Raw genomic sequence first — 13,395 nt, forward strand, 5'->3', positions numbered from 1 at the left:
TCCGAATTTTTGCCCTCGTTCCCTCCACCCCCTCCCCTAGATGGTAGGCATTCCCATACATATTAAATATGTTATAGTATATCCTAGGTACAATATATATGTGCAGAACTGAATTTTGTTGTTGCAAAGGAAGAATTGGATTCAAAAGGTAAAAATAACCTGGGGAGAAAAACAAAAAATGCTAACAGTTTACACTCATTTCCCAGTGTTCCTTCTCTGGGTGCAGCTGATTCTGTCCATCATTGATCAATTGGAAGTGAATTAGCTCTTTTCTATGTTGAAGATATCCACTTTCATCAGAATACATCCTCATACAGAATCATTGTTGAAGTGTATAATGATCTCCTAGTTCTGCTCATTTCACTCAGCATCAGCTGATGTAAGTCTCTCCAAGCCTCTCTGTATTCATCCTGCTGGTCATTTCTTACAGAACAATAATATTCCATAACATTCATATACCATAATTTACCCAACCATTCTCCAATCGATGGGCATCCGTTCATTTTCCAGTTTCTAGCCACTACGAAAAGGGCTGCCACAAACATTTTGGTATTTCCTTGGGATATAAGCCCAGTAGTAGCACTGCTGGATCAAAGGGTATGCACAGTTTGATAACTTTTGGGGCATAATTCCAGATTGCTCTCCAGAATGGTTGGATTCTTTCACAATTCCACCAATAGCATCAGGGAACACTGTTTTGTTATCCCCATTTTTTAAAGAGAAAGCCTGCTTAGAAAAAAATAAAATGAGTACTGGTGGAATGGGTTCTCATCTCAACCTCAGCTGTAATATTGAGTAAGTCTCTCTGGGACTTCAATTTTCCCTTCTTTAAAATGAAGGGGTTGAACTAGATGATATCCAAAGTCTTTCCTAACTTAGACACTTTCTATTCTATGTTCTAATATCCTTTTCAACTCTGATATTCATTCCAGCTCATCAACAGCACTAATATTCTGTGAGCCCTTCCTTTTCTGATATTCTCTTTTCTCTATTTCTTCTCTTCTGTGCTCCCCTTTTTCTCTCTCATTCCATCTAATATCCCAAAATTCCTCTCTAGTCTTGATATTCCATGTTCTTTGTACTTACATATTCTAAGGACCTTCTTGTTCTAGCATTCAGTGAAATGAGGATGCCAATGCAATGGTTAAATGGCTTACCCAGAGTTATACTTAATAGACGGCAGAATCCAGTTTACTCAGTCAAGTGTTTCTTTTATTATTCCATACTATCTCCCATGATTAGTAAGTAAACTGATGTCCTCTCTGAGCTTTAGAAAACAGGCCTTTTATCCTGCCCTCAGTCTGATATTGTGGGAACAAAGCAACTCAGTTACATTACTTTGCTACTGGTGGTTCAGAGGTGTTTTTGTGGGCTGGATTGGGAAATAAAAATGGACCTCATTAAAGACTAGTGAGTACTATATTCCTGTAAGCAAGAAAGTCCTTGGTCTTTCTCCTTTTCCCACAGATAATGCTTTGGGTTTCAGTTTTCTTTGACTCCTAGTTGCAACTGCTCCCAACAAGTCCTTTCTTCCCTACAGGACACCTTCGTGGAGCTTTATGGGAATGATGCAGCAGCAGAGAGCCGGAAGGGCCAGGAACGATTCAACAGATGGCTGCTGACTGGCATGACAGTGGCTGGTGTAGTCCTGCTGGGGTCTCTGTTCAGCCGGAAGTGACCATACACTGAATCTACCTTGAAGCCTCTCTGATCCACCCACTCCAACCATCATGGCCTGTACCCTGTCCTGACACAGAGGAAATCCACTACATGCAGCTGACTTGTATCACGTGGGGCCAAACCAGGCCTTTTCCTACTGTCCCCATCCCCTTCCCTCCTCTTAAGGTTCTCAGTGGTATTCTATCTGAGACCCTTGGGCCCTTTTTCTGTTGAATCTCTTAAGTCCTCCAAAAAACAAAAACACACACACAAAAAAAACCATGCAACTTTTTGAACCTTTTACCACACTGTGGGTGCTGGCTTTCTAGTCATGACCTCTCTCCTCCCTCAGACTTTCTAGAGCTGGGCCTTTCCCCTAACCTGACCAAATCAAGAAAAATCTCAAAAAAAAGCAAACAAACAAACAAACAAAAAACCTTTATAAAAATACCCATAGAACTTTTCCAGGGAAAAAAAAAAGAATAAATCAACTTCATTTTTATTTTTGTGTTATCAGAATGGATAATTTGATTCCCCTTGCAGTGCTTAATGTTGTGAAGGGCCAAGAAGAGGTATTCTCAGATCCAGGCCTCTCTATTACTAAAGACAGATTTTCTCTAAGGACTTCCTGCTTGAAGCAGGGGGTGGGTGGCTTGCTTGTGTAACCCTGTAGTTAGTTGTCACAGGTTCTAGATCGCCAGGTTTGGCCACCCTCAGGCACCTCTCCTAAGCATGCTGCTCTTTCTGTCCCACCCACCACCTTCAGAGGTAGCCTAGGAATCCAGTCATACAGGTGACCCAAAGTGTCTCAGGAAAGTGACCTGCCCTGACCTTGACTGTCTTGGCTGGTCAGTTGGACCAATATTTTTTGCTGATGTTAGTGGGCTTGCAGAGGGAAGGTAATGATGGGTGTCAGTTCAAAAGCATATCTGAGTTCTAGAATTGATGAATAGGCTTCTCTCTCCTCTCTCACATTTAGTTCCTGCCCATCAAGAAAAAACAGGAGTTATAGGAGAGACCCAGGAAAAGAAGCAGCTGAGAGCTGTTTACAGCTGTTTTCCTTAGTCAGCTTAGTAGTTGGAGATCCCAAGAGAATGTGGACCTGCCTCTCTCCTGAATCATTTTTCAACAGTGCCCAGATAAACAGGTGCAACTCAGACCCAAAGGTGAAGAGATGCTAGCAATCCCCGGGGGTACTCACAGGGGCTCTGAGATACCTCTCATTTAAGATGGCATGTTCTAGTGGAGTAAGTACTGGACCTAGAATTTAGAAGAGCTGGTCCAAATTTCAGCTATGGAGCTCTATGACCTTGAGCAAATCAGTCTGCTGAGCCTCAAGTGTTCTATCAAATAAGAAGGTGGACTAGCGGATCTCTAAGATCCTGTTTGCTTGGTGAATAGAAAAGGGGAGGGATAGGAAAGGGAGTTTGGTCCTGAGAAAGATTTGACTCCACCACTACCTTCCCTTTCAGGCCATCCCCCAAACCACCTCCCTCCCTGAGCTTTCAGAATTCCTATTTAGGGTGCTTACTGCTTAACCAGGCCAGGCTGTTTGTCCCTTCCCACAGCCTGCCAACCTGTGGCTTCTCACACAGGTCTGGTCTGTCATGTAAGTGGCGCCACCCACCATGAAAAATGTTTTCCTGAATCCCAATTGATGGATCAGCCAATTCCTCACCGCCCCCACCCCCCTCCCCTCCCCTTGCCACCTTGCCCCTGTATCATAGTCTTGTCTTTGCTGTATATATTTGAGATTAGTTTTTATTCCTTGTGAAGATGATATACTATTTTTGTTAAGCGTGTCTGTATTTATGTGAGGCTCTGCAGGGCTGCGCTGTGGTGAACGCATGGGGAGATGGTTCCCCCTTCCCCCATTTAACCCCATCCTCCCTCTTCAGTGCCCCTAGGCATAGGGAGACTGATTACTCCCCAGCCCAGGCCTAGTGGTCTTCCCCCCCCCCCCCCCATATCCTGACTCTTTGAAGTAGTCTGTGTGATGGTGGAAGTGCAGTTCAACTAATAAAATGTGTTTGATTTGCTGGTAGCGAGTGCTTCTTGAGTGATGGGGCAGTCCAAAAGGGAGGTCCAGGGTGGAGGGCGGTGGGAATCGAGCAGTTCCCCTTCTTCCGTGTCTCCGATCTCACTCCCAGGGACTCAGAGATGGGCCTTTAGGGGTATTATTTCTGCCTGGAATGTGCAGGAAGCTCATTCCCTTTGGGCCTGATCCCTACCTCAACCTCTACCCACTCTTTTGTGGAAAGGATAGGATTCAGCTGCCCTCTTGTGGATGCTGCTGGAACTGTCACATGCAGACCACTGGACACCAGCCTCCTTTAGCCATTGCCTTTGCACAAATGTGGTGCAGTGAAAAGAGTGCTGAAGCTGAGAACCAGAGTGCCTGGGAGCGAGTCCTGATTCTGCTACTTGTGCGCCCTTAGCTAAGCGCCTCACAACCTCCAGGCCTCTTCATCTATAAAAAGGCCCCAAGCCTTCTCAATCAGGCTCCCTTGCTGGAATGAGCTGCCAATACATATTAAACGTATTTCATCTATCAGCTTGTCCGGGAGGGGAAATAACTTGTCCAAGATGACTGAGTCCCTAAACTTCTATGATTCTTTGTTTTTTATTCTAGGAACCTCAGATCCAGCCAATTTTGTTTTCTCAATGTGCCCAACACTTACCTTGGGCTTTCCTGCCTCTTTGCTACTCATACTTTACCTCATAAATTCAGAGTTCTCTTTGCATGGAACTTTCCCTCCCTCTCTGTCAAATAACCACTGCAAATCCCATTTGCTGCGGGAAACCTACCCTTACCACCCAAGCTCCTAGTGTTTGAGCTCCCAACCACAGGGCCCTGAGCAGATAAGTTGACTTGTTGGTTAACTTCGCATATGTGCCATTCTCATTAACTAAATTATATTCTAAGAAGGCCAGGCACCAGTTTTGATATTTCTTTACTGAGGGGTAAAAGGGTGCAGGAAGAGAAGTGCAGATGGAGGAAAAGAAGGAAAGGAAGGGAGGTGAAACGAATAGAAGCAGCCAGTAGGGGCTAGCCCAAGAATGGAGTTGGGTGGGGATAGGTCTACATTGACTTGGAAACATGAGCCAAGACATTTCAGGTGGAGAGTTACTTCTTCCACTCCTTCCGAGCATAGTCCCACCGGGAAGCCAAGCCTTGAATTGGATTTCCCTTCATGTCCAATACTCGTTGCAACTGTTTCGACTTCCAGTCTTCAGATAGTGTGATGGGCTTCTCCCGAAACACTGGAAAGGGGAGGAGGGTATCTTTATACAAGTATGGGTCTCAGCCTCCCCAGGGCCATGAGTGCTGGCTGAGATGGGGTATGAAGTAGGCGCTCTCCAAGAAAGCTCCAGGCTCAGCTTGGAATGGGGTTAGGAGTGAGATGCAGTGAGTATGTGTACGTGTGCGTTGGGGGGAAGGATTGGTGCAGGGGACAGGGAAGGGTGTGGCTTTCTACATCTGCTTGCCCCTTTTCAGCCCCTTGGCCAGCTACATGTGTTTCTGGAATATTTACTTTTCCCTCCTATCACCATGAGAAGAAAAGAGCAATGGTCTGGGAATTCAGAAACCTGGGTTCTAGTTCTGACTCTATCACTAACTATGAGACCTACTAACTCTTAACATTCTGTATTATAATTATATATATAATATATAATTATATAAATATAATTATATATTATAATTATATTTTCGAAGGTAGTGGTTCCCCATCATTGGTGGTAATTGGAGTTACTGCAGGGGTCTGCAAAAACATACATAATGAACATGCCTTCTGTAGACTTAATAACCCAAATGTAATTATTTTCCAAATGTCTATAGTTATCTATATGTATTTAATAAAATACATATTAATTTAAACTCTACTGATTTTTATTCATCTTTATATTGTGTTTTTTTAAATCATGTATTTTTTCAATCAACGGAATTAATGGGATTACTATCATGTAGGCATCCATGACATTTTTGGACATTAAAAAAAGTCTTCCTACTTGAAAATGGGGATAATAAATGCCCAAAGAGATGATGTAAGGATCACACGAAATAATATTTGTTAAGCACTTAGCATAAGGTCTCTCTGACATAGTGAGCATATAATAAATGCTTGTTCCTTTCCCTCCTAAAGACCTGCAGCTTTGACATTCTATGTTCTAAGAACTCTTCCATCAATCCTATGAACCAATGACTTCTCCACCTCTAAACTCTGGGTATTAAGCTCTTTATAGTTATGGGGAAGGGAATGGATTGAGACTCTTATAAAATACTTCTAAGAATAAGTCCCTATTTTCAAAGACACCCCTCTCTCAACTGCATCTAAATCTATGGTTTTAGCTAACACTGATTAAAACCTCCCCATATCTATGCTTTACTTGTCCAACTGCAAAGAAGGTCCCAGAAATAGTGGGGCTTGAGGAGGTAGTGGGGAAATTAAAACTCACTCACCAGGCTGTGTCCCTATCTAAGCAGTCACTCACCATATAGCCGCTGCCACCATATCAGGAGTCCAGTGAAGCCAAAGAAAAAAAAGACTCCCCCCAACACCGTCTTCCATTCATTGGATGGTCGATTCATCTCTGCAAAGGTCTGATGGAACTGCATGCGATAAACTGGGACCAAAGGGGTAAGGGTGGTCCTTAGGGTTCTGGATGTCCCTGCGTTCTGGACCACTCCTTATCTACAGCTGAGGGAGTAGAGGTCAGAGAGCCTCCACCATGGCTCCTTCCATTCCCCTCTTCTCTAAGTGATTCAGGGGAAACCCCCTAAAGCAGGTAATACCTCTGCTTGTCGTTTGCTCTACCAGATTTCTTAAACTTGATATACATACCTCTCCCCTCTTTACCCTCAAATCTTCCTCATCTTCAAAGGTTTACGACCTGCCTTCCCTGAGAAGCCTTCCCAGGTCCACGAGGACCTATTCTTCCCTGCAGCTCCTACATTTCTATCCCCTCGTTTAGCCCTCAGTGTAAATGTCCTAACTTTGGTCTCTCTTCTCCTGCCTCCTCCTGGATGGCTTGGATGTATCCTTACAGATACAGAGGGCTGGGTCCACGTAGCCATTCCAGAATGAGAGGTTTAGGAGAAAGACTTCTGAATTTGGAGTCAGCTGTACTATTTACTGTTGGGAGTCACTTCCTCTCTGATCCTCAATTTCCTCATCTGTAAAATGGGGGGATAGACTAAATGGCTTCTCAGGTCCCATGCAGTTTTAAGTCTGTGATTCCATATTGGACAATGGCAGTATTGGGGCAATGAAAAGCGCTCTGGCCCAGAATCTAAAGGCCCAAGTCTGACACCTTTATCTATGTGGACTTAGGCAAGTCACTTCTGGACCTCAGTTTTCCTCCCTTGTAATGTGGCTCAAATCATACTTGGGTTGCTTTCCTCACTGTGTTCTTGTAAGGAAAGGTGTTTTGTGAACTTGAGAGTGCCATAGAAATGAAAGCTACTATTGTTTTAAGATATTTCTGTTAACAGGTAGGATCATAGACTTTAGAATGGTCAGGACTTTAGAAACCATTTAAGCCATTCAGCCCATCCCACCTCATTATTTTCCAGGAGGAAACCAAGGTCCACGCTAGGGAAAGTCGCTGTCCAAGTTTACACAGATATGACGAGGCTGATGTGGAATTCCAATTGGACTCCTCTAGCTAACTTGGTGTTTTTTCCATAACCCTTGGCTTCTGTTTCCTAACGCTGTCCATTTCTACACCACTGTCTGTATACCAACCTACTCCTCTCCTCCCTATAGAGGAATGGAGTTTCCTCTTCTGTCTCAAAATGAGACCCAACTAAATGAATGTGGAGAAGAGCTGCTTCACAGCCCCTCTGCTAATTCACACTCTCCCAAACCATTGGTGAGCTTGACTAAAACCATACAGCTCCACACCTCCAGCCCACTGGGCCTTGTTCCACCCTCACTCTCTTCCCATCCCTCCCAGGCAGATCCTCCCCCCCCCCCCCCCCCCCCCCCCCCCCCCGGCCCAGGACTTACGGGCCACTTTCTCAGCCTCCGTAAGCTGCTTCCATGATCCCTTCTCCTTTTCCTTCAGCGCCCGCTGCTGGGGGCTCAGCTCACTACAGAAGGGCTCATCCGGCATGGGGTAATTGCGTTCTGCATGGTAGTTTGTATACGGAGGCATCTTCTGGCTGCAGGCTAGGACCGAAAGGAGGTTGAGCTGGAAGGAAGGAGGAGCCTGCCACAAGATTCCCTTCTACAGAAACCCCATCCCCTTCCTGAGCCTTTTTCTAGGAGGACTCAGAGCCCCCCACCTATTCATAGCATTGACCTCTGCAGGAAGAGGCTTGCATCCTTTTTGTCATCCAATCCTTTTCATCTTCTGCCCTCTTACCTCCCACTCTTCCCTCTTCATTTTGGCTCAGACCACCCACCCCTCTTAGTTTTGTCTTCTCATCTGTAAAATGATTACTTTGTGCTAATAGTGACCAGCATTTCTATAGCAATAAAATGCCTTCCTCACAGCAGTCTTATGTGTTAGGAAAAGGATGCACATCCTTACAAGTGAAACTCTGAAATATCTTGCTTATGTTTCAATAAAATCAGAACATTTTCTCTCTGTGGTTTAACAGTGTAGTGGTCTTTAAGGTCCTTTTCAGCTCTAAAATTGTTTTAAATTCTAAGGCTTCTTTCAGCTTTAACATTCTATGTCCTGAAGTTTTTCCCAATTCTAATGCGGAATGTTTTAAAGTCCCTTTAAGCTTTGATGTTTTGCGTTCTAAGGTGCTATCCAGATCTAACATTCTAAGTTCTAAGGGCTTTTCCAGCTCTGACATAAAACATATGTTCTGTGTTCCAGGCAATAAATCCTATGATTTTTCCCTTCCTGATTTCCTATCTCTAACATTCTGTTTCTACATAACTCCTACCTTCTGCCCCAATTCCCCCATATCAAAAGCCTTCATTGAGATTTCCTTTCCCTTCTATCTACACATAACAATACTGCTAATCCCCATTTCTATATCACTCTGCAGTTTGCAAAGTAAGTTCCTCCCAACATCTGAGCAGGAGCTAGAGCAAAGATTACTATATCCATTTTACATATGAGAAAACACCCTGGGCTAATCTTTTCTCCATCACATTTACTCTTGCTATAATTAAAAAGCTCTTACCCATCATCATCAGGGGATATCAATTAGTCAGAATCAATTAACTTCTAGAATTTTAGAATCGTCTATTTACTAAGGTTTAGTAAGAACAATATCCCAAAATTAGTGGTGCTTGTGGTTGAACTGACAAACGGACTTTGCAAACTGAAAAGCAGTATCAAAAAGAGCTTTTAAAAGTTATTTGTATTATTATAACTATCATTATTTTCCAAGGAGCCTGGGATGCCTTCAGTGCTCAGCAAATATTTCTTGAAAGATTGGGTAGTACAATGGAAGGAGTGTCAGGAGTCAAGCTCTCTGGGCTGTGAGGTCAGTTTCTGTTACTAATTTGCAATGTGACCTTGGAGAAAACACTTTCCTGGGCCCCATTTGCACGATGAAGTAGCTGGACTAGACCTCTAGGATCCCTTTTAATTTAGACTCTGATTCTAGACTTTTCTGCTGGCATTGTAAGTTCCTCCCAACCAACCCTCCCCTAATTTACCAGCCTTATTCCGCTACTACCCTCCACATACCATGTCGTTCAGATAGCGAATCAGCCTTTTTGCTGCTCCTCATCCACAGCCCCCCATGTCTGGCTCTCAGCCTCTGTCCCAGGTGTCTCCCCTGCCTGGAAGCCCCTCCTCAGCTCCACCCCTTGGAATCTCGTTTCCTTCCAGACGGAGCCTCAGAACCATTTTCTGTGGGAGACCTTTCCTGGTCCCTGAGAGAAGCTGCTAGAGCCTCTTCCCACAAGGTTACCTACCTGTTTTGTAAGTACCTATGCATGCCCATTTTCTCCCCCGTGAGGAAGTTACCTTGAGAAGAGAAATGTTTTGCTTTTTACAGTACCCCTGCACATAATAAGTACTTAATAAATGCCTGTTTGAGTCACTGTATCATTATTCTGAGAATCGGCCCTATCTGTTGAGTGATCTCAGAGATATCCCATAAGCATGTCAGACCCTCACCCCGGAAAGGTCTCCTGTGGCTGCTTAAGCATTTTCTGAAAGGGGCCTTTCATATGGGCTAGGATCCTGGCTTCAGGAAGTTTCTGTACTCTTCAGGACAAAGCTCTGCTATCCTATCCTTTCTTTGGGAGAAACGCTCTGTGACCTCAGCCATCTTATACTTCTGAGAATCAGCATGGTTTTGTCTAACTGAAGACTCAACCTGCTTTCACACAAGGGCCCTCCTCTTGTTCTCTGCAAATGTGAAGACTAATAACCAGAAGAACATCTCCTCCCACTGAGTCCCAGAAAAAAGGACTCAGGTTCCATCTTCTTGGTTTACTCTGTGTTCAAAAGGCCCCCTTCTTCAGCTCAAGTCTGGCCCAGGCCAACCTAAGATGCTCCTCTCTGGACAAATCAAGTTAGCAAACATCTGCGTAGTGCCTCCTAGGCACCGGGCACTGTACTAAGTGCTGGAAGCAGGTGACAAGCCAAAGGGCCTGGCCAAGTTGGTGGCCATGGCGTCTGGGTCCATGGAAGAGCAAGATCTCTGAGACGACAGTTCCCAGAGCCAGCTGCATTTCCTGTAGGAACTCGGCTCATTGCTCCTACGTTCATGGCCCTGGGAACTGAACTCTTCAGGCTTAGGGCCCCATGGGAAAGAGGAAAGAGCAATGGAGAGAAGAGACAACGGGCAGGAATGAGCTCTGAAAGGCTCCAGACAGATTTCAACTGCGTCATTCCAAACTTAACTGCCAAAATCTGTCTCCTGATGCTATCTTCCTACTCTAGTCCCCATCTTCCTTTAAATCTCTCTTCATCTTCATTACCCCTCCCCCATGCCAGGTGACCTCTTGGGAACCTTGGGGAACTACCTCGGGCATGGCTGGTGTGGACCTTACCAGTGTCTCCTGAGCCATGAGCCTGCCGGATACTTCTAACCCCAAAGGCTCCTCTCCTTACCAAGGGGACCCAGGAAGAGCGGGGCAGAACAAGCATCTGCAGGAAAAAGGGCACAGGCAGTTAGGGAGGAGACACACGCCTGGGACTTCCTCCCACACATACACACAAGAGAAGAGGTTCACTCCCCACAACTGGGATGCTCTTCTATCCGTGACCTAGGGGAAGGAGCAGCAGGGCTCTGAGCTCATGAAAATCCATTCTGAAGTGCAGACTCCACGCCTGTACCATACCGTCAAGGGACAGACCCCTCTTCTCTGCTGCTCCTGCCTGCTGGCCGAAGGAAGCTGGGCAGGGTGAGGCTCCTTATCCCCTCCCAGAGTCCTCCCAAGAGCTAAAGCTACTCAGTTGCCTCTCCCACCAAATTTTCCCTCATTTTGTTAAATTTGATACAAGGTGATTCATGGATTATTTCTTAAAACGTGCTCTCTTTTTCTTGCTCAGTTTTCCCTCTTTGAAACAGGTAGAGTTCTGACTCCAGGGAGTATTTAAAGTAGCCAGGTGTGATGGAAAAGTACATGGGACGGAATGTTCGGTGACCTGGTTCTGTCCCTCTCTCTACCACTCACTCATGTGATCCTTTCCCTCGCTCTAGAAATAGAGAATTAAACCGGAGAGGCTCTAAAAGCCCTCCTATCCCCAACATCCTAGGAACCTGACTCCTGTCCAGAATAGGGTGAGTATGGGAGGTGCTGGCTTAGGCCTGGCTGCTCAACTTCCAGGTCTAGGTATGGCCTGTGATCCGCCCCCCCTCCCCACTGAGCTCCCAGCATCTGTTCTGTCTCTGGTCTTGCAGGCCCTAGTAATTGTCAGCTTACGTGCTCAATGCCACCTAGGAAGGGAAAGGCACATTTATTGGATTTATTAGTGTTTTTCAAAACACACACACACACACAAACACACATGCATACACAGCACAGGCCCATCCTAGCACCCTGAAAGAAGCTTGCCCAAACCCAAACCATCTTCAGATTCTCCTTATCCCAAAAGGGATAAAAGGGCTCCCCGTACTTGGGGGGTTGGGAGGAGCCACCATATCTGTGACTTCTAGGGATGTAGGTGAGGTACCCACATCTATGGACAGAAAGACTCATGTCCAGGCACTGGGAGAGAGTCCCCCATGTCTGGGTGCTAGGAGCAGTTCTTAACATCTGGAAACAGAGAAAGATTAGCCACCTTTAGTTGGAGAAAAGAAACCTATAATTCCCATCATCCCACAACTCTCTCCATCCCGGGATTAGATGGCTGGTCCCCCTTTCTATGTCCCTTTCCCTTTCTCCCAACTCTGAACTTACCGCTGGTGCCATCAGGGCAGGACGACTCGGCTTATTCTTCCAGGGAGAAAGAGAGGTGGAGAACAGCTGCTCCTAAGGGTGGGTGGAACAAGAGCCAGAGCCCAGCCTCTTCTCCCTCCCTCCCTCCCATCCTACCCCCATCCTCCCACTTCTCTGTGGCAGGGACAAGTCCCAGGACGCCACTGACTGCAACTTCCCACCCCTCCCCCACATGGGAACAAACCTGGGCCGAGGCGCTGGGAGGGACAGAGATCTGCAGGGATGTAGGGGTCAGGCCACATTCCCCACCCACTCTTCCTAGGCCTGAAAGCACTTCCTCACGCCCATCCCCAATATACCGAGCACAGTTGTGGGGAGGGGATAAGCCAAGGCCATTAAGCATCTGGGATAAAACTAACGGACTTTACAGAATTTTACAGCTGGAAAGGATCATAGAACACATAATGGAGTAGAAAAGGGGCCTTGAACATAGAATGTTAGCATTGGAAGGGCCTTAGAATACAGAATGTCAGAGCAGGAAGGATCCTTAGAACATACAACATCAGAAAAATACTTTAGAATATAGAATATTAGAGCAGGAAGAATCTTAGATCACAGGATGCTAGAATAAGAAGAGGCCTTAGGACATAGAATGTCAAAGGTGAAGTAACTCAGTCTTAGAACTTGAAGACTAGAGGTAAAAGTGACCTTAGATTTAAACTAGAGTCCTAATGAGGGGAAGTGGTTTGCTCAAGCACATAGAGTTAGTTATTGTTAGAACTGGCATCAGATGCCCATCAATTGGGAAATGGGAAATCATACACCATAACTGGTGGTATATGATGATTGGAGTTTTTTTAATTATTAAAGATTTTTATTTTCAAAACATATATAGAGAGATAATTTTCGAAATTCACCCTTGTAAAACCTTGTGTTCCAAATTTTTTCCTTCCCTTCCCCCCACCTCCTCCCCTAGAGAGCAAGTGAGCCAGTATATATTAAACATGGAAAATTCTTCTATACGTATTTCCACAAATATCTTTCTGCACAAGAAAAATCAGATCAAAAAGGAAAAAATGAGAAAGAAAACAAAAAACAAGCAAACAACAAAAAGAGTGAGAATGCTATGTTGTGGTCCACACTCAGTTCTCACAGTCCTCTCTCTGGGTGTAGATGGCTCTCTCCATCACAAGATTATTGGATAAATATGGCACTTTCTCATTGTAAACAAACCTGCATGGAAAAGTACTAAAAATGTTAAGCTTGGCCTGGTGTATTCCAATGTTAACTTTATTCTAGCATCTTAAGAAATGACCTATACTTTAATTTGTCAAAAAGCAACATTTGTATTCAGGTGATTACATGTAGCTTCTATAACATAGTAAAGTGGATACCAGGAATGTGAGTGAACTTTTATTGAGAAAGGGAA

At 44.9% G+C, this 13,395-nt stretch overlaps 2 protein-coding genes across 7 annotated transcripts in view; one reads left to right on the forward strand and one right to left on the reverse strand.

The window, feature by feature from the left end:
- The window catches only part of BCL2L1 (BCL2 like 1), a 45,420-nt gene extending 41,716 nt beyond the window's left edge, over nt 1-3,704 (forward strand). For all 5 annotated transcript variants that reach the window (XM_074292805.1, XM_074292803.1, XM_074292802.1 and 2 more), the window contains exon 3: nt 1,541-3,704. In XM_074292805.1, coding sequence (XP_074148906.1) covers nt 1,541-1,678 — 138 coding nt within the window. In that variant the 3' untranslated portion in view covers nt 1,679-3,704. The remainder of the gene's footprint in view (nt 1-1,540) is intronic.
- An 893-nt stretch (nt 3,705-4,597) lies between these two features.
- COX4I2 (cytochrome c oxidase subunit 4I2) lies at nt 4,598-12,831 on the reverse strand. 2 transcript variants are annotated; one of them, XM_074292799.1, is made up of 6 exons: nt 12,211-12,811; nt 11,988-12,023; nt 10,635-10,731; nt 7,671-7,832; nt 6,154-6,285; nt 4,598-4,923 (listed from the first exon to the last, which is right to left on the reverse strand). In XM_074292799.1, the coding sequence occupies exons 1-6, from the start codon at nt 12,367-12,369 to the stop codon at nt 4,787-4,789; spliced, it is 723 nt and encodes a 240-aa protein (XP_074148900.1). In that variant the 5' UTR covers nt 12,370-12,811; the 3' UTR covers nt 4,598-4,786. The 2 variants fall into 2 exon arrangements, with proteins under 2 accessions (XP_074148900.1, XP_074148901.1); XM_074292800.1 differs by lacking the exon at nt 6,154-6,285 and having other exon boundaries at nt 12,211-12,831.
- Between the last annotated feature and the right edge of the window lie 564 nt (nt 12,832-13,395).

This window comes from Sminthopsis crassicaudata, chromosome 2, assembly GCF_048593235.1.
Source record: "Sminthopsis crassicaudata isolate SCR6 chromosome 2, ASM4859323v1, whole genome shotgun sequence".
NCBI classification, from domain to species: Eukaryota; Metazoa; Chordata; class Mammalia; order Dasyuromorphia; family Dasyuridae; genus Sminthopsis; species Sminthopsis crassicaudata.

Bases quoted from the DNA above. Each gene is read 5' to 3' on its own strand.
- COX4I2 (XM_074292799.1), bottom strand. From the start codon at position 12,369: ATGCTTAATGGCCTTGGCTTATCCCCTCCCCACAACTGTGCTCGGTAT. The intron at 12,024-12,210 runs GTTTGTTCCCAT...TCTCCCTGGAAG, and splicing joins CTCCCAGCGCCTCGGCCCAG to AATAAGCCGAGTCGTCCTGC. The intron at 6,286-7,670 runs GTAAGTCCTGGG...CTTTGGTCCCAG, and splicing joins GGAGGCTGAGAAAGTGGCCC to TTTATCGCATGCAGTTCCAT.